General features: G+C 38.4%; 3 protein-coding genes and 1 pseudogene across 3 annotated transcripts; 2 read left to right on the top strand and 2 right to left on the bottom strand.

The window, feature by feature from the left end:
- Window positions 1-4: 4 nt before the first annotated feature.
- LOC139883189 (probable E3 ubiquitin-protein ligase RZFP34) lies at window positions 5-1521 on the bottom strand (the record flags this gene model as incomplete). Its single annotated transcript, XM_071867399.1, has 8 exons — window positions 1376-1521; window positions 1199-1286; window positions 992-1051; window positions 879-911; window positions 703-780; window positions 515-599; window positions 336-418; window positions 5-244 (listed from the first exon to the last, which is right to left on the bottom strand). Coding segments are annotated over exons 1-8 (813 nt in total), but the record flags the coding sequence as incomplete, so codon positions are not given.
- A 3627-nt stretch (window positions 1522-5148) lies between these two features.
- LOC139883177 (ATP-dependent zinc metalloprotease FTSH 4, mitochondrial-like) lies at window positions 5149-8483 on the top strand (annotated as a pseudogene).
- Window positions 8484-9303: 820 nt separating this feature from the next.
- On the top strand, window positions 9304-10041 carry LOC139883187 (NAC domain-containing protein 2-like). The gene has a single exon (XM_071867398.1). The coding sequence runs from the start codon at window positions 9304-9306 to the stop codon at window positions 10039-10041; it is 738 nt and encodes a 245-aa protein (XP_071723499.1).
- A 790-nt stretch (window positions 10042-10831) lies between these two features.
- On the bottom strand, window positions 10832-16404 carry LOC139883186 (uncharacterized). Its single transcript, XM_071867397.1, has 6 exons — window positions 13993-16404; window positions 13150-13664; window positions 11905-13084; window positions 11440-11674; window positions 11219-11339; window positions 10832-11114 (listed from the first exon to the last, which is right to left on the bottom strand). Exons 1-6 carry the CDS (start codon window positions 16402-16404, stop codon window positions 10832-10834), a joined length of 4746 nt encoding a protein of 1581 aa, XP_071723498.1.
- Window positions 16405-17864: the final 1460 nt, after the last annotated feature.

Here is a 17864-nt window from a genome sequence, read left to right as displayed (position 1 = left end):
CATTTGACGATTTCCCACAATCGTTACAGAGAATCGAAACCATCATGTTTTGATAAGTTTCAGGCATAGGAGTTGACGCTATCTCTACGTCAAATTTGTCCCAGACTTTGGACATGTCGCAGACCGATTTGGAACAAAGAGGGCAAGCATACTGATTATGTTCCCTCATTTCCTTCAAGCAGTTTGTGTGAATTGTATGTCCACATGGCATACATGTGACGTCATTTCTCGACTCAAATAGATACTGCAAAAAAGAAAAAAAAGTATTTTTCTGAGAAAATTCACTAATGTAAACAACATAACATGAATTCTAGAGTGTGAAGTAGGAGTTATACCTCAAAACAAACAGGGCAATCATGATGCATTGCACCTTCTACACATGGATGACTGTTTTTAAGGAGGTTTGAATAGCAGCAACCTATCACAAACAATGACAATGTAAGTTTTTGTAATTATCAAACATCTTTAACCAATGAGAGTGTTAGACAAAATAATTAAGGAGAAGAAATCTTACCACACTTGTCACAATGGAAGAAGTTTTCACGCCCTCCAATTCTGCATAATCCACAGCCATCACAATGGTACTGTCTCTTTAATGTCTGCAAGATGATCAAAAAGTAACAGAAAAAACCAGTTATTTTGTAAGAAAAAACGAAACAAAAGGAAAACAAAAAAGGCAATGAAATAAGTTGGTAAACTTACGTCATCATCAAAGAGCTTGCAGATCTTGCAAAAGTACTTTCCCATACATACACCACAATTGACGCAGACTTGGCCAACCTGGTCATAATTAACAAAAACCAAAATATGTGTTGGGGAGACTTGATGCCTAAGAAATATCAAACCGATAAATCATTTTTGTGATATTATTACATTACCTCTTGCTCAGTTCCGCAAAGCGAACATATCACCTGCAGATGTAAAAGAAAATTTAGTGACATAGAGGTGCAATGATAGAAAACCAGACGAAGTTAATGAAATATGAGCTTACTTGTTTGATCAAGTGTCGTGGCATATCATGTCTTTGTCTCTGATCAACATTGATATTGTTCTGCATACAAACAGTACCAATATCAGTCTAACACCATTCTCAATAAGTCCTAAAATATATATGTATATGTAGCACAATCCTTGCCAACTACGCTTTCACGAATAATCATAAAAACATATTAATATATACAAGTACAAGAAAGCTCGCCTTAGCGTCATTGTGGCAATGGCGACAATCAAAGACCTCACCACAACAAGGCGCTCTGATTCGGCATCTGCGTCGATAATGAGGACACCTAGAAACAAACATAAGATGTTATTATAAGACAAAATATTAAATGAAAACAAAAATCACAATCAAAACAAGAAATTTCAAGTGGTTTACCCAAAATCCAAAAAACCCTTGTCCAAAAGTTCATCGGCTTTTGCATTTGTTGATTCTAGTGGAAGCATGTATTCTTCAGTGGCTGTATCACTTTGGCTTTGGCCTCTAGATTGTTGCAAGTCAGAATAATTTATTAGGTTCTCCATTAAGACTCAACTTCAGTAAAAAGAAACACCTGCATAGATAATATGAATAAACGTTAGCAAGATTCAAAGGTTTCAAACAGAATTAATCACCTTGCTGATTAAGTCAAGCAAACACGCCAAGACATTGTGGCTTTCTTCTACATTGCTGCAGACCAAAACATAGTCCATGTAAACTTGTAAGGATGAAACAGCTCCGAGTTAGAAATAATCTATAAAAACACAAAGATTTATAAAAATTTGCATAATAACTAAATTGCAGCTCTCCGGAATTGCAGACATCTGCAAATTGTAAGCTACAAAGTTGGAATGATCTCTTGAATTGAACGAAGCTCTTGAAACAAATCCAACTACGGAACGACAGATAGAACTCCCAACCTAAGGTAAAAGCAATTCACCACTCAGTCACATTGGTTTTTTTTGAAAGGAAATAAAACAGGGAAATAGTGTGTGAAATGAGAGGTTAGTAGTGTTATTGTCCGACACGTCCAGCCTACCTCCATTAACAAACTCTGCACCAAGTCTTCCAGGGATCTGAACTTACCGAATCACCAAACCATTCACTTCAAAAGGACTTCACTTTCACAGAGCCTCATTCCTTGTTTTTTTTTTTTCAATTTAACAGTCAACATAATAATGGTTCTAAAGGTTCAATATTTTGATGGACAACTAATGTACTCACAAAAAAAAAAAAAAGAGATGGCCCTCCGAATAACCCTGACTAAGAATATTTTGTAGGTTTGCATAGAAAAGTTTAACAAAGAGCTTATTGGGAAGTAAAGTTTTACCAACACCAGAAGGTTTTGAGGGCTGCTGCATACTGAGGAATAGTAAAGTTGATTTTAGTACCAAATGAGAAATGAAATCCAATTAAAACTACCCTGGATAAGAATGATATATAGATCTTCGTCAACGATTGCGTAATCTTTGTGCTTCAATCAGCAGCTCGGCCATCGATGGATAGCTCCCCGCCCGTTGACAAACATAAATTAACTTGAGCCATCTCAGCAGCCTCTGCAACTCAACTAAGAAATACATCTACACACACATATCACCAACATCCTTAGTTCCTCTAAACCACTTTTTTTTTTGTCTATCTAGATACCTTCCGAAACTCGTTAGGTTATATGTCCCCATAGATACCTTCCGGAACACGTCAGGTCAGCATTACTCCTCCTTCAGAACCCCCACCCCCCCATCAAACTGTTTTCACATCTATGCTAATATGAATATCATTTCGGCATTCCAATATTTCATGTTAAAGATTAAAATCAAGTTTAAACCTGGAATTTCAACAATCTTGAGAGTAATTTTGTGCTCAATCACTCTCTCCTATAATCAATAGTCATAACAGAACTAAATAAAATCAGAATCATAGAATCACAAACAAGCAATAAAGAAACAGAGACGAGGCAGAGAATCACAAATCAAAAGCTAAGCTATATATATATATATAATTCTTCAAATGATAACGAACTTTCAACTTCAAACGGGTAGTCGCCGATCGTAATCCGAGTTACGATCTCGGAGCTCTGGTCCGATTCTCCTGCAAACTATTCACAGGCCGAGAAAGATAGATACTACACAGAAACGTTTAGAGGGAGAGAAATATCAATTAGCACGGAGTATTGTTTTGTTCAAGAATGAGGGAGAGAGAAATTAAGCTCCATTTATATAGTTAGAAATTACTATGGAGTAGTATGATTTATGAAAACGATATATGGATTTCTTTTCTCCATTGATTTACGAAACGTTGACAGTTTTTTGTCGTGACCAGCCACCTGTAGCTTACAAAAAATATCTTTTTCATTATTTTATTTCTATGTTTGGGAAATAATCTGGTGGATTCATGCTCAGTTTCTATCTATCAAAATGCTTACTTGGCATAACTCGACAGTCAACCTTTTTATATAAAGAGTTTTCGGCCGGACTTGAAGAACATTGAGAAAAAGGCGGGGGGAAATTTGGCGCGTGTCATTCGTCTAGCTGTCATGTGCCGTAGGAATTTCACACGTGTATTGGTCGGCTTGACTATTCTAGGGGAAAGCTTTTCATTGGGATTATGATGACGTGGATTGATTTTAGGATTGAGAAAACCATTAATAAATCCGAATTTATTTATTGTTCTTCATGTTCCCACTATTCACAAATAAATATTTCTGATTCAATCAATTGTAAAACTTTGTCGCGTATGAAAATGGATGGATTAGTAAAAGGTTTGTGGTAACATTTCTTTACGTATCAAAGAAGTTTCATCGAGTTAAGCTTATCATAATCCGACCGGATTAAATGATTGAAATTAAATTAATGTTTTACTATTAACCAAAACTAATTAAATTTGTTTAGTTTTGAGTCACGTGTTATTTAACTCTACAGCTGAGACTGTGAATGTATGACACCTGCACAGTCAATGTACGAGGTCGAGAAGTGAAAGTGATTAACTGCACGTATTAAAAACAGTATTATACCTTAATCAATAATCAATTTGTATTGGATAAGATCCTAAACAAGTCTAAATTAAACAAAACAACAATAATCATGTGAGTTGAATTGATCTTATCTAGTTAAAGAAGCAATCATGCAACATTTAAATTATCCGATGTATAAAAAATGAAAGTTCATACTTTGGCCAAACCACGTCGACAGTTTTGCTTCCATGAATGGATTATAGTTCATTTCAAAGATACAATAAGAGTCTTTTCTACGACCTTAAATATTTTAAAAAAATAACTATAGACAAAATAAAATCGAACAACGAGTATCAAGCTAATTAAAAATGGATATTTATTCAAACAAAAATAAAAAGATACGAGAAAATATCATGCGAAATACGGTAAAAATATAAAGGAACGAAAATTCCTATCAGAAGACAAGAAAGAGAGAATATTAAACATATAAAGATTTAAGTAGAATATTTATAGAACCAATTTATAAAAGTTTTGATTTTAATAAAGATTAATTTGATTTTTTTTTCTTTTTTTAATAAGGAACGATGGAAGCGCCACACCCACCATACCTACACGCCGACACGAAACTCCTACCAGACTCACAACTGCGTTCCAACTACTAGAAACCGGCACCCTTACTACCTACTTGTCGGCTCGTGCATTTGAATTCCGCCGTTCAAAATATGTGAGATTGATAAGCATAAAATCGTCTAGAGAGGAAAGCATAATTCATCACCAAATGCTATGGGCTTAGAGAAAATTCTGATCTCTCTAAATCTTGGGCTTACTAGACATTGGATTAAAGTTTAACTAGGCTGAAAAAACAAAAAAGGAACTGGTCATGATACGCGTGCGAATCGGTTTGATTATCGATCCATAAAATTCGGTGGATAAATAACTGTAGTCAACTGGTCGGTTTGAGTTCGAAGACGGTTCGGGGTCGGTTCAAATGGAAAATATAACTCCAGCATGGTATACCAGATATTCCCCAGAATCGAAGCTTGCCAACATTTTTTTTGCTTCTCCCTCTAGAATTCTACTCCATTTCTTCTGTCAAGCATATAGGCTACGCGTCCAACGAGAGACCTCCCATTATTTGACGTACCAAAAAATCTTATAAATTTTTTTTTTTTTTTTTTTTTCCCCTCAAAGATCGACCTATTTTGCGAGTCTTCAATAGGTCATGGCTTGGCGGGGATTAATCACCCAAGTAATTTCTCGACCATATTTCTTATTATGATCGATGTTGGGCTGTATTAATTTCCGTTTCTGCTTTATGGGTTTCGGCTCTAGGTTTTTTCAATTCAGTGTTAATTTCCATTTCTGTTATATGTGTTGTGGATCATATGTATCTGGTATAGTGTTAGTGTGGAATGGATAAAATAGGTGGTGTATGGGCTGTGTTAACGCATATTAACAATGTGAATTTGATAATCTGGTTTGTTGAAAACAGAAAAAAGTTGAGAACTTGACTGGTGCATTTCAATTCAACAACCAATGAAATGACTTTTTTTGGACGGAGTTTACGTAAATAACTTCTGGCGTTATCTATGATATGAATTTGTGGGATTTTCTTAAAACTAGAATCTTATTTGAGTTGACAGACAGGCCACATTGCATAATATTTGGTATCAGTTAAGGAAAAGTGAGTCTTAGTTTCTGTGCTGGCCTTTGGTCTCGTGCACTTATATGTGTAGGAAGAATCTTTATCAATATTTTTATGCAATGTTTGTTTGAGTGAGCTTAAATTTCATGTTGAATTGTAAAATTCTCTTGTGAACATGTTATTGTGTTAAATTTTCTGGTGAACATAAATATATAGGGATGTTTATTGCTTCTTTTGATAATGTGTTATTTTTCTTCCACAGGTTACAAGACATCAGTCGAAGCTGGGACAGTTCAAAAATTTGCTAGCTAGAACTTATTTTCCTGTTCAAAATGGAGGTGGATTAGGTAAGTAGATTAGTGCATGTTTAAGATTTTTTCATGGGTGATTTTAACGTTTCTCTTCAATCCCTGATATGGGGCAACCGTCTACCTTGTGTGCAGGAAATCGTGCTTTTGGTGCTCAAGGAAGATTTCAATCGAGCTATGTTGGGAGTTTAGCTCGTAGAGTACGTGATGTGGATGAAGCCAGCGAGGTTGCACACTTAAGAGAGTTGTTCCGTCGCAATGATCCTGAAGCCGTAATAAGAGGTTTTGAAAGCCAGCCTTCCCTGCATTATAATCCTTCTGCTCTGTCTGAATATATTAAAGCATTGGTCAAAGTCGATCGGCTGGATGAGAGTGAGTTGCTCAGGACATTGCAAAGAGGTAGGTATCATGTATCTCCCTATTTTCTACTGCTTTGTTCAATAATCCATGCAACTCGGTACCCACAGAACATTATTATGAATCAAAAATTAATTTTTTTAATCGAGTGAAGATAGTCATGAATAAAATGCTTGCAATTTAGGTATTGCAAACTCAGGCAGGGAAGAAGCCAGTACATTAGGCCTTTCAGCTTTGCGAAATGTGGGGAAGTCTACAAAGGATGGTCTTCTTGGGACTTCCAGTGCTCCGATTCATATGGTTACAGCAGGTGGTGGGTGGCAATTCAAAAAGCAGCTGTGGCATACAATTCGAACCATTGTTCTTGGTTTTTTGTTGATTTCTGCTGGTGGAGCACTCGGTAAAGGTATAATAGCGTAAACGCCTGTTAGTTTTCCTTTATCCTCTTGTTTTCAGCTGAAAAGCTTCATCTTTGCTTGTCATTTATTGCATCTTAGGTCGTGGACTCCATAAAGAGGTGCAACCCAGCATGGAATCTAACACTAAATTCAGTGATGTGAAGGGAGTTGATGAAGCCAAAAATGAGCTTGAAGAAATCGTCCATTACCTGCGTGATCCTAAGGTGAATGCTTTCTTTTCTTGTGTCACAAGTTGATGAAGTGGATGATGTGTTCTTATCCTTGTTGACAACTTTTCATCATTCCTTGTCAGCAGCGCTTTACTCGTCTAGGTGGAAGACTTCCAAAAGGTGTTTTGCTAGTGGGCCCACCTGGTACTGGAAAGACTATGTTAGCAAGAGCAATTGCTGGGGAAGCTGGAGTTCCATTCTTTTCATGCAGTGGAAGCGAGTTTGAAGAGATGTTTGTCGGAGTTGGGGCACGCAGAGTGAGGGATCTCTTCTCTGCTGCAAAGAAGCGGTCTCCTTGTATCATCTTTATTGATGAGATAGATGCTATTGGAGGAAGTCGTAATCCGAAGGACCAACAATACATGAAGATGACATTAAATCAGCTTCTTGTAGAATTGAGGACGGTTTTAAACAAAATGAAGGTATCATCATAATCGCCGCCACTAATTTCCCGGAATCATTGGATAAGGCACTGGTCAGACCCGGACGGTTTGATCGTCACATTGTCGTTCCAAACCCAGATGTAGAAGGAAGGAGACAGATACTGGAAGCCCACATGTCAAAGGTATTAGTATTGTTTCTATTAATGAAAATTATGCCTTTTAATACATTTATAAAATTGAGTTGGACTCTGGTTTTGCCAATATTCTTGTTTTTATTTGTGGACAATGCTTCTGGTATAATGGCAGGTGCTGAAGGCAGACGATGTCGATTTGATGATTATTGCAAGGGGCACTCCAGGGTTCTCCGGTGCTGACCTGGCAAACTTGGTCAACGTCGCTGCTCTCAAGGCTGCTATGGATGGTGCCAAAGCAGTGACAATGGCTGATTTAGAACATGCAAAGGACAAGATTATGATGGGGAGTGAACGTAAATCCGCTGTCATTTCCGACAAATCGCGAAAATTGACAGCTTTCCACGAAGGTGGCCATGCTCTTGTGGCAATCTACGCCGATGGTGCTCTTCCGGTTCACAAGGCAACAATTGTCCCTCGAGGAATGTCTCTCGGAATGGTCGCCCAACTGCCTGACAAAGACCAGACAAGTGTTTCTCGGAAACAGATGCTGGCTCGGCTGGAGGTTTGCATGGGAGGCCGTGTTGCGGAAGAGCTCATTTTCGGAGAAAACGAAGTGACTTCCGGGGCGTCTTCCGATCTCCAACAGGCAACGCAGCTAGCGAGGGAGATGGTTACAAAATATGGAATGAGTAAGGAAGTCGGGTTTGTGGCTCACAATTACGACGACCATGGAAGGAGCATGAGCACTGAAACTCGGCTCCTTATTGAGAAAGAAGTCAAGTCTTTTATCGAGAGAGCTTACAATAACGCGAAAACCATTCTAACGACTCATAGTAAGGAGCTCCATGCACTCGCACATGCTCTGCTCGAGCACGAGACACTTTCGGGAGCTCAGATCAAGAGTCTGCTTGGCCAGCTAAACTCGCAGCAGAACCAGAAATTACAACAACAAGAGAAAATAGTTGCCGGCTCTCACTCCAAGCCGAGGTCGCCAACTTCTTCCTCCAACCCTGTAGCATCGGCTGCTGCGGCAGCGGCGGCTGCTGCTGTGGCTGCAACTGTCGCAGCCAAATCGAAAGGCATTGCATCCGTTGGATCTTAGCTTAAAATACGTAGTGGTGTCTATTTATTTGAAGGTGTTGTTTTGACAAGGTAAAACAACAATTGAGTTGGAAATTTTCAATAAGAAATTTTTTACTGCGCCGACAATTTTTACAGTCTCTAGTGTTGTGCTAGTTGTTTTTATGAATCAATCAAACTTAAGGGATCTTATGTCATGTTATATCGATTATATATACTACACCAAGTTCACCGTCTACTTTGGTGATACAGATTTTTCATCCTCACTTCTTTTTCGTTCAAGCTAGCAACTATAATTTTGGGACCCAACATTTCAACATATTATTAAATTAAAACAAATTATATATATAAAAAAAGATTAAGCACTCGTAATTTTTTCTTGTTAAATGTTAAAGAAGCTTAAAATTTTATTTAGATGAAACCCACAAAAAAATGAGCAATGAGAATTATGGCCCATAAATGGCCCAATAGTAAGATCATTGCTATTTGGATGAAGCCCACAAAAATGACCCATGAGAATCATGGCCCAAAAGTGGCCCAATAGTAAGAGCATCGTACATGGAAGAGAAATTTCAATTTGTTTTCATATAAGAAAGATTGAACTTTTAGGGCAAAGAAAAAAAACAAACAAATTAATTAGTTGCAAATGTACGCATGCATGTAACTGTAATTACTTGCCTAGTAAGAAAAAATCCCGGTGCTTAAGGAATAAGCTAATACCTAGCTAGTATATATAAGTAGGTAGGTTTAATAGTATCATACATATTAATAATTACTAGCTAGCCTCTCTAATCTCTTTGCAACTTAATTAGAGAGTACGTACGTACTATCGATCGATAATGATGGATTCATCATCACTTCCACCTGGTTTTGTATTTCAACCAAGCGAGCAGGAGCTGTTACGGTATTTCCTTTTTCCTATGGTTACAAACGGCTTTGCGTATCTCCCCGAGTTGGATTTCTATGGAGGCTCGATCGAAGTTCCAGAGATTTGGGAGAAACACGGCGGGCTAGCACTAGAGGAGGAGAGTATCGGCAGGGAAGGTGACTTGGATATCTATCTTTTTACTTTCTTGAAGAGGAAGTCTTCTAATTCTAGTACTACGACGACGAAGAAGTCCAAGAAGAGTACCAACGGATCAGCTAAGTTCAATTATATTCGGACGGTCGGTACCGGCAAGTGGGAAGGTGAAAATGCTTTCAAGCCAGTCTTCGATGATGATCATGATAACAATATGCCGCGTCGGCAGCTAGGGTCTAAGAAAAGATTCAGATACGTGAACCCCAAGAAACGGGAATTGGACGGCGAGTGGAGCATGATGGAGTTCAATCTCGAAGGTTCTTATCTCCTCCATGAGTTTCCGAATCTTCGTACCGATATCGTCCTATGCAGAATCCGAAAGAAGAAGAACAGCAAGAGCAAGAAGAGGAACTTAAAACAAATAGATCGTCAAGAGTCTGGAGTGGCGTGCAAAAGAAGTCATGTTTATCATCATGATCCTCAGGAACTCCTCAATTATGAATCAGAAAGCAACACGAATATCATGAATATGGTGCCGGATATTGGAGGATACTACTAAAATATTAATGTCGACAGCATAAATAATGACGATCATGACGACGTGGATGATGGAACATTGTTTGACGTTTCGGAGCTGCAGTTGATGATGCAGCAGGTTGATCAATTAGAACAAGGTTCATCATCAGCTGATAGCTTAATATTGTAATTTAATTAATTAGCATTCATCATTAGCTCGCTAATTAATTTGTTCTATTTCTCTTTACATTGTAACCTGTATACATAACATATATAGTTTTTGTTTCTTCTCTTTAGATTGAAGCTGTAATTAATTTTTTATCTTGTCAATAATTAATAGTACTAGTAATTTTGATGTTGTCAATAATTATTTACAACCTATAAGTCAATTTCTCACATATAATTAATTTGGTGTCTAAGACTAGGAAAGATTGTTTGTTTGTACAAAAACCAGACATTCCAGGGCACATCGAGTGAAAATTGTAACCCTAAGCTAGCAAGCCGACTTGAAGCCACCATGTAATAACTTCTTAATAAGGGTGAAATGGTAAATTTTTAACAACTTAATTTAAATGAAAATATTTAAAATTAAAAAAAAAAAAAATTACTCATGAAAGATATTTTTAAGGTAAAATTCATAATTATTGAAACAAACGAATCTATACGAGGGGGAAAAGTTACTTGGTACATTGATTTTTTTTTTTTTTTTTTGGGTAAACTAAACTGAAATTATATAGTGACATTTCAATACGAAATAATCATATATATTCAAAAGAAATGTATTACATATACTGTACAGGGACAAAAAGACAAAAAGGCCCCTCTAATTCAGTCTATCCATCTCCACCATTTGATTTTTCGGATGACACTTTAACTGCTTCGGCGGTCAGAATAACAGAAAGCGCCTTGTGTATCGCTAGATCGGCTCGGCACAGCAATTTCTGAGCTTTTTGCCGCTTGAGCTTAGCCATTTTGATGGAGTGCTTCGCATCTTTTCTTTTCTCTCGGACTCTGAACAACTCGAGATCTGGACCGTCCAACGTTTCAGACCAATCCTTTTGAAATCCATCCACATCCCAACGCTTCATTCCATTTCTTCTATCATGCATCGGTCTCCTGCTATGGCCATTGTGTAAGGGAGCAGCATGAGTAGGTGATACAGAAGAGCCGAAATTCTTGGACCGGCTCCTATCGAGTCGGTGTGCATAATTCATGCAAACCCATCAGAGAAATGTCCTATATCCCGAGGCGATGCCGAGGAATCATCAAAATGATCATAACCATTGCCAGAATAGAACCACCTTTCACTTCCATAAGCAAAGGCGTTTGATGACCTTCTCCCTGAGAATGATAATTGGAATAGGTAAATGTAATTGCATGCATAAATTGAAATTTGGAAACAGATAAATGAATGAATAAAGATGGATGATTTATTATTTACCAGGAGTGTAGAAACCATCATGATCTAAGACAGCATAGCTTTTCCCTGAAAACGATGATTTCCTGTGTGACCTCTGCTTAGACCCTTTGTTGGGTACTTCTAAACCACGAGGTTTCAAACAGAAAGCAGACATTGGGGGTTTCTCCAAAGAGGCAGCCTGAAATCCAATTGGGGTTTTGCTCATTGCTACCTCCCATTCTTTGACTTGTTGTTGATACCTTTCCCACGATGGAGGCTAATAAATAAGACAGAAGAAATCAACTTAGTCAGAGAAACTAAAAGAAGTTACACAGGCTCCAAGTTCCACCTAACATTGCATATTCTACAATAGTACTAACAAATCTAAAATACATGAGCAGATTCTTGAAGATGAGAATCAATAAAGTATGGTTATATTCCTAACAATGTCCAAAACCATAGTTTCAGCTTATATTAGAGAAGATTCAAGAGTAATTTCAAAAGGACCTGCAGATGTCTGATTAAAGGCATTCCCTTCTTCTGCCTCTTCTGCCGCCAATAATCGTAGATGGCTTTGATTACTTCCATGGATCCGAATCCAGCCATAGTCTGTTCAATTTCATCATATGTAAACTGATCTCGCTGCTGCTCATATGCAGTTTTCTCAAACATATCCATTGTCTTCTCAAAAAGTTCCTCAGAAATTCCATGAGAGCTGCTATTGTCAAAATCTGAAGAATTGCACGTTTCTGAAATCCATTTCTCATCATCACTGTCCATGTCATATAAAATACGAAATGGATCTAAAGCCATCTCAACATCTGTTTCAACCTGTTGTACGTAATTTAATGAACTGCGAACAAAAGTTAACTCTGTTCCTGTATCATCATTATCCTCCACCAACCAAACCCCAGGAATAGGGATGTTTTTGACAGAAGCAGCACGGATATTCCGATTGTGACACTCCTCGTGCATTTCTTTGAACAGCCCCCACTGGCTTCTATCAGGAAACTCCAAAATCCAATCCTTTCCTCCTTTCCACATCATTGCATGAGTAAAACGGTTTGTTGAACCAGGCTGGAGAAACTGATGTGCCTTGTAGGAATACCTGGTAACCCCTGATATCTTTACCGCAATCCTCCATTCATTATGATCAAAAAGCTCTAGCACAATCTGTACACCAGACTCTCTCCACCCTCGATCCCCAAGAGTAATTAACACATTTCCTTCACATGACAACAATTCCAAGTTTCTTTGAGGACCCCTAGAAACATCAGACGGTTTCTTCTCATGAGCACCTCTGATTCGTCTCGGTACAAGCCCTTTCGGGTGGGTGCCTTTATTCTTTGAGCTGTAATCAACACCTCCAGTAGGCAATGTGTATGAGACGAGTGTTCGTGGCTTCTTAGGTCCATTACCAAAATTATTCTGGAAAGAGTCGGCCTTTCCGTCTGACCAACCATGCCCCAAGCTTAATGATGAACTCCCCCTAGTACGATGGGACGTACTTCTGCGACCAGTAGGATTCGGGCTAGGAATAACACCACCATTCATATTCCGACACAAATCAGCAGATTGCTGAACTCCATTTGACTCCCTTTCGTCATGCTGCTTTTCAAACAAGTCCAATGATGGAATTTCGACAGAAATACCATTCGACGGAGCAGGAGACGCAGAACTGGCTTTGCTGCTTTTGACCAAATGATTCAGTGATGAAACACATTGTTCCGACCCCATTCGTGACCTTTCGACCTCTTCAGTGACGCAATAGTCTCACTTCCAATTTCATCCACCTCATGGGAACATGCAGAAGCTCCAGCAGCCTTTAAATTACCATTTTGGAGCTTCTGAGAAGACTTAATAGAGCTTCCATCACTGGAAACAGAGGGACCAACAGTTTCTAACTCTGATCCAGTACGTACACTGTCCTCTTTTGGGGCCTTCGAGTTTCTTTGACGAGTGCCTACTGAAACTTTGTTAGAACAATCCTCCATGCTGGAACTATCATCTACGATCAGACTACCAGAGTTTTCAGATTCTGCAATTTCATCATGATCCCCGAAACTGATTTGAGCAACATCAAGTCCCATAAGCATCTTAAGATGCAACGAAATAAAGAAAGCCGAAGCAGCAGTAAAAGGAAGTGCAAACGGAGGAAGTTTCAGGTTCATTTTGTCAGAATAAGGAACTAATGGGCGAACTTTCACACCCGTTGATTCTCTTGAGACACCCATGCGAACAAGGCCTTGCCTAGACCTTTTCGATCCCTATTAGCGAACAAAATTATACTGATTAGAGGTGATATCAGGAAGAACAGACCATAAAGAAAATAGTAAGTCCAACTATGCAAATCCAACCCACAGGAAGAAAAACCTAACTGCCCGACTAAAATCTTAAAGTGCATAAACTTAGACGAGAGAGGAACAGAAAGAGGGGAGGGGGGCAGGGGTGGCACAAGCACACACAGAATAAATGAAAGAAAGAAATATAAAGGCTATACTGTATACTCCTAGAAAAAACTAAAACCACAAGAGAAATGACAAAACATAATCCATCTCAGAGGCAAATTAAAAGGACAGGAAAAAAATGTAATACCTTAGACATCAAGAAACCCAGAGTAGATGAGCCTCGTAGCTTATCGGTTCCACTTTGGAGCGCAGAGATGTTTTCATATGTGCACGCCGTAAGAGGTAATTGCCTAGCAAATGAACAGTGTCTTTCCAGCTTCGATTCTAGGTATCTCCACTTCAAACTTTCCAGTTCTGCAAAATTGTAGAGTGCAAAAACAAGCTGTTTTTTCAAGCCCGTGCAAGAAAATTTGAACTGGATTGACGTTACAGGCAATTGCTGGTCAGCATACTTATGTGGTTCACTGGGCTGATGAAACACTGCAAGGACCACAATAACAAGAGCCACCGCCAGTTTCAATGAACCTTCGAACAAAAGAAATCTCAGACCAGCTATGTTATCAAGAAAAAGCATCTCCAACTGAACTCTAGGCCATGCTGTTGTCAGTACCCCAAATTGATTCCGAGATGCTACTTGAAACAACGCATAGTTATCTGCTCTGAACAAGAATTTCAAAAAAGATAGCGGTGGCAGGTTTACATTGAAGAAGTATTGCCTTGAACCAGGCAAAGGTGCAGTCAACTTTAAGAACCCTGTAGTATCAATGGACCATAAAACTGCAACAGGATTTAACTTCTCCAGAGAAACTTCATGTTTTTCCATTGATACAAAGCGCTCAAAAGGACACAGAGAGGAAAAAGGAAGATCAGGTTCACAAGTTAAAGCATTATCGGCTTTATATATATCACTTGATGAAGCCTGACTCTTGCAAAAACGCTTCCTTACATAAACAATCGGATGCTTGCTGCCACTCGTGCTAGCAGAGGAATTCAAGGGAGACTCCTCGCATCTTCCAAGTGGCAATGCAGAATCAGCAGAACACTTTCGTTTTCCCTTTACTGCAAAATCCGTATCCAAGTAGTCTTCATCAGAATATAACAATGCAGACATTGGAGAAAGATTGCAGGTCTTATTTTTTTTCCCAGATGATGAAGATTTGAAGCGACTATTATTAAATCGACCCAACCAAGATATAATGGGCTCTGAGTCTAGGTGGCTTGCCAGAGAGCTATCATCCTGCATTGTCAAGTCTCTCTCTTCCTTCAATTCACCGGGTTTCAGGTTTCCATTTCCCTCCTTGGACTGTTTATCTCTCTTCTGATTCCGAGATCTTCTCCGCCCAGCTGAATCAGGAGCTTCGCTAGGAAGTAGCAATAGTTTAAATCTCTCGTTTTGTAGGTTGATCCACTCCTCATCCCGATCATCATATTTCACATGATGGAGCTTCTTTTCTTCATCATAATCATTGACAAGGCCATAATACCAACTCTGATCCAAAGGCCAAAAGACCTTGATTTTCTTATTCAAGACACAAGATATATCAAAATCTTTAGAAGAAATTTCATAATAATGGCGCCTCTGCCTCGAGTTACCCTCCTTCTCCCTGGACTGCATCCGTGGCCGCAGCACTCTATCAGCAGAATCTTCTGACACTGGATCAGAACCAGGGAAACGCTTCGTTCCACGAGCCACGAAGTGAGACCCATTAAAGAAAAAAGACAATCCATCAGTTGGTGCTGAAGCAGAGCCATTGCTGCTCGAAGACAAACCAGTACAGCTAGTTTCAAATCGCGAGGAAAGCATCCGAGCTGCATTTTCTTCAAGATTCTCCTCCTCATCCTCTCGTAATTCACCAGATCTTCGAACAGGAGACTCGATCTTAGGCTCATTGGCAGTATGTGAGGTATCGCATGCCAAACCCTTCTTCTTTTTCCTATCCTTCCCTGACTTCTTCGATGACTCGCCAGTTTTGACAAATGTATGGCTTGCATTCCCATCTTCCTTATTCAAATCTAACTTACTATTTTCATTCTCTTTGAAATCATCGCATTCCTTTTTTTTAATCTTTGAAGAGTTGCCACCAACATCACCAACACTTTTCTCCCCCACTTGATCAGTGTGATCTGCTTTGCTGCTACTAGGCTGCCCAACCAGCTTTGACCCCAGACTACTCTCAAACTTACTTCTTCCCACAAAATCCCTCTTGCGTCGTGGGATTTGAACACCATTATCATCTAACCGAAGAAAAATGCTATTAGCCCCATTGTTGCAATTCAATCTCTGACCCACATCTGGCTTGACATCCTTGGAATCATCATGCAAACCCAAACTCGGCCCAGCATTGTCCACTTCAGCTACACTCTTACTGCCGTTACTATCTACATTCTTCAAACTACTAAGAGACACAGCTTTCCTATTCCTTTTCTTCTTACTTGGCTTCTCTTTCCCAATAACACCATCCTCTGCACTAGCCTTTCTCTTCAACTTTTTGCTATGAGATTCCTTCGAAATTTCGGATTCATACAAGCTTTTGAGATCAAGAGATCTCGATTTCTTAGGAGTATCCGCCCCATGAGAGTTCCCTGAGCTATTTTCCATCAACAATCACTAAATTCAAACACCAAGAGCAAAGTACCAACTTTTCACATTCCATCGTACATATCTTCAAGCATTTTCAGATCTGTAGTAACAAAATACCACACAAAATCACAAAAAAGAAAGAGAAAAAAAGTCCACCAGAAACCCAACTAAAACAAATGAAATTCCAGTTTCATAGCAGTCCCATCACTTCCATAAAAAATAAAAAAATGAACACTGTCAATAGAAAATCGCAGGCATACCTGAACCGACATATCTAACAACAAGTAACAACGCGAATCGGTGGACGTCAGGAACGCAAATCGTCTACCAGGATTCAAATCGGGAGATTTCGATGTGAAACCTAACAGATTTACCCAATTTTTTTTATTTTTCTTTTTCAATTTCAATTTCTCGTTAATTTGAACTTTTTTAAAAAATTCCCCTTTTTTTTAACCGTGAGAGACGGAAACGAGAATTAGGGTTTCTTTTGGTTTCACGAGCAAATAAAAATTAAATCGCAAGTGTAATTTAATTCGATAAATACACAAGAAATTCATGCACATTCAGATTCTTACACGTGACAAGTTCTTGACCGTAGGATATGAAAACTACGACTAGTGATATACTAATGTGTGCTAAGTCCTACGAGTTCTCAGTTTCGGTCGGTCTAATTGATGTCTACGAGGCAAGATTGAACGGCCGAGATTTGCTATGTGTAAACGTGGATGGATAAGATTTGTATCAAGTTTCTTTGATGCGTGGTGGTTGAGTGACTCAATTTTGCCAAATCGGTAAAAACGAAAATAAAGTGAAAAAAGTTTTATTCAATTTTTCCATTTATGTATAATAGTTTGACCCTACCATTACTATTAATTACTGAAAATTGCCATTGAGCTCTAGTTTTGAAGGCGCCATAAAGAAATCGTTCCAAATTATGGGATACTCTCTAGGCGAGTCTCGCGAATACTTCAATTTCAATACTCGCTGTAACTCATCTTCACGTGGATTTTATTGTGAGTGAACTTCGAGGAGGGAGTAATAATGTATGTTTGGTTTTTGTATCGTAGCCAAGTAACTTTCAGTCTCAGATTCATACTGATGTAGTCAAATCAAAATAATTACTCTTATCGTAATTCGTGACAATTAATTAAAGATTTAGAAGTAAAATAGATAAATTATTAAGATAGGGATTAATTTCACACATGATATCTCATGTTTATAAACTTTCTACGGAGTTACCCCTTTTGTTTTCTTTTAAATGACATATTTAACTTTTTAAATATATTTCTTAAAATATTATTGTACCGTTAAAAAGAAAATGAAGTGATAATACCTAATAATTAGACATTAATTTTATTATGAAAACGTTGGTTAGACAATTATTCTTGTATGAAGAGCTTAGTTGGACATTTTTCTTGTAACTTAGATTCGGTGATTTTTTTTCTATTAATCATCATACTAGTATGAGTTAAGAATGA

This window comes from Rutidosis leptorrhynchoides, unplaced genomic scaffold, assembly GCF_046630445.1.
Source record: "Rutidosis leptorrhynchoides isolate AG116_Rl617_1_P2 unplaced genomic scaffold, CSIRO_AGI_Rlap_v1 contig364, whole genome shotgun sequence".
In the NCBI taxonomy this organism is placed as follows: Eukaryota; Viridiplantae; Streptophyta; class Magnoliopsida; order Asterales; family Asteraceae; genus Rutidosis; species Rutidosis leptorrhynchoides.
This window is presented reverse-complemented; position numbering and strand designations above follow the sequence as displayed.

Excerpts from the sequence above, each read along its gene's own strand:
- LOC139883187 (XM_071867398.1), top strand. The coding sequence starts at position 9,304 with ATGGATTCATCATCACTTCCACCTGGTTTTGTATTTCAACCAAGCGAG.
- LOC139883186 (XM_071867397.1), bottom strand. The coding sequence starts at position 16,404 with ATGGAAAATAGCTCAGGGAACTCTCATGGGGCGGATACTCCTAAGAAA. Across the intron at positions 13,665-13,992 it reads TGGGTTTCTTGATGTCTAAG|GGATCGAAAAGGTCTAGGCA; the intron begins GTATTACATTTT and ends GTTCGCTAATAG. Across the intron at positions 13,085-13,149 it reads ACTATTGCGTCACTGAAGAG|CAAAGCCAGTTCTGCGTCTC; the intron begins GTCGAAAGGTCA and ends GGTCAAAAGCAG.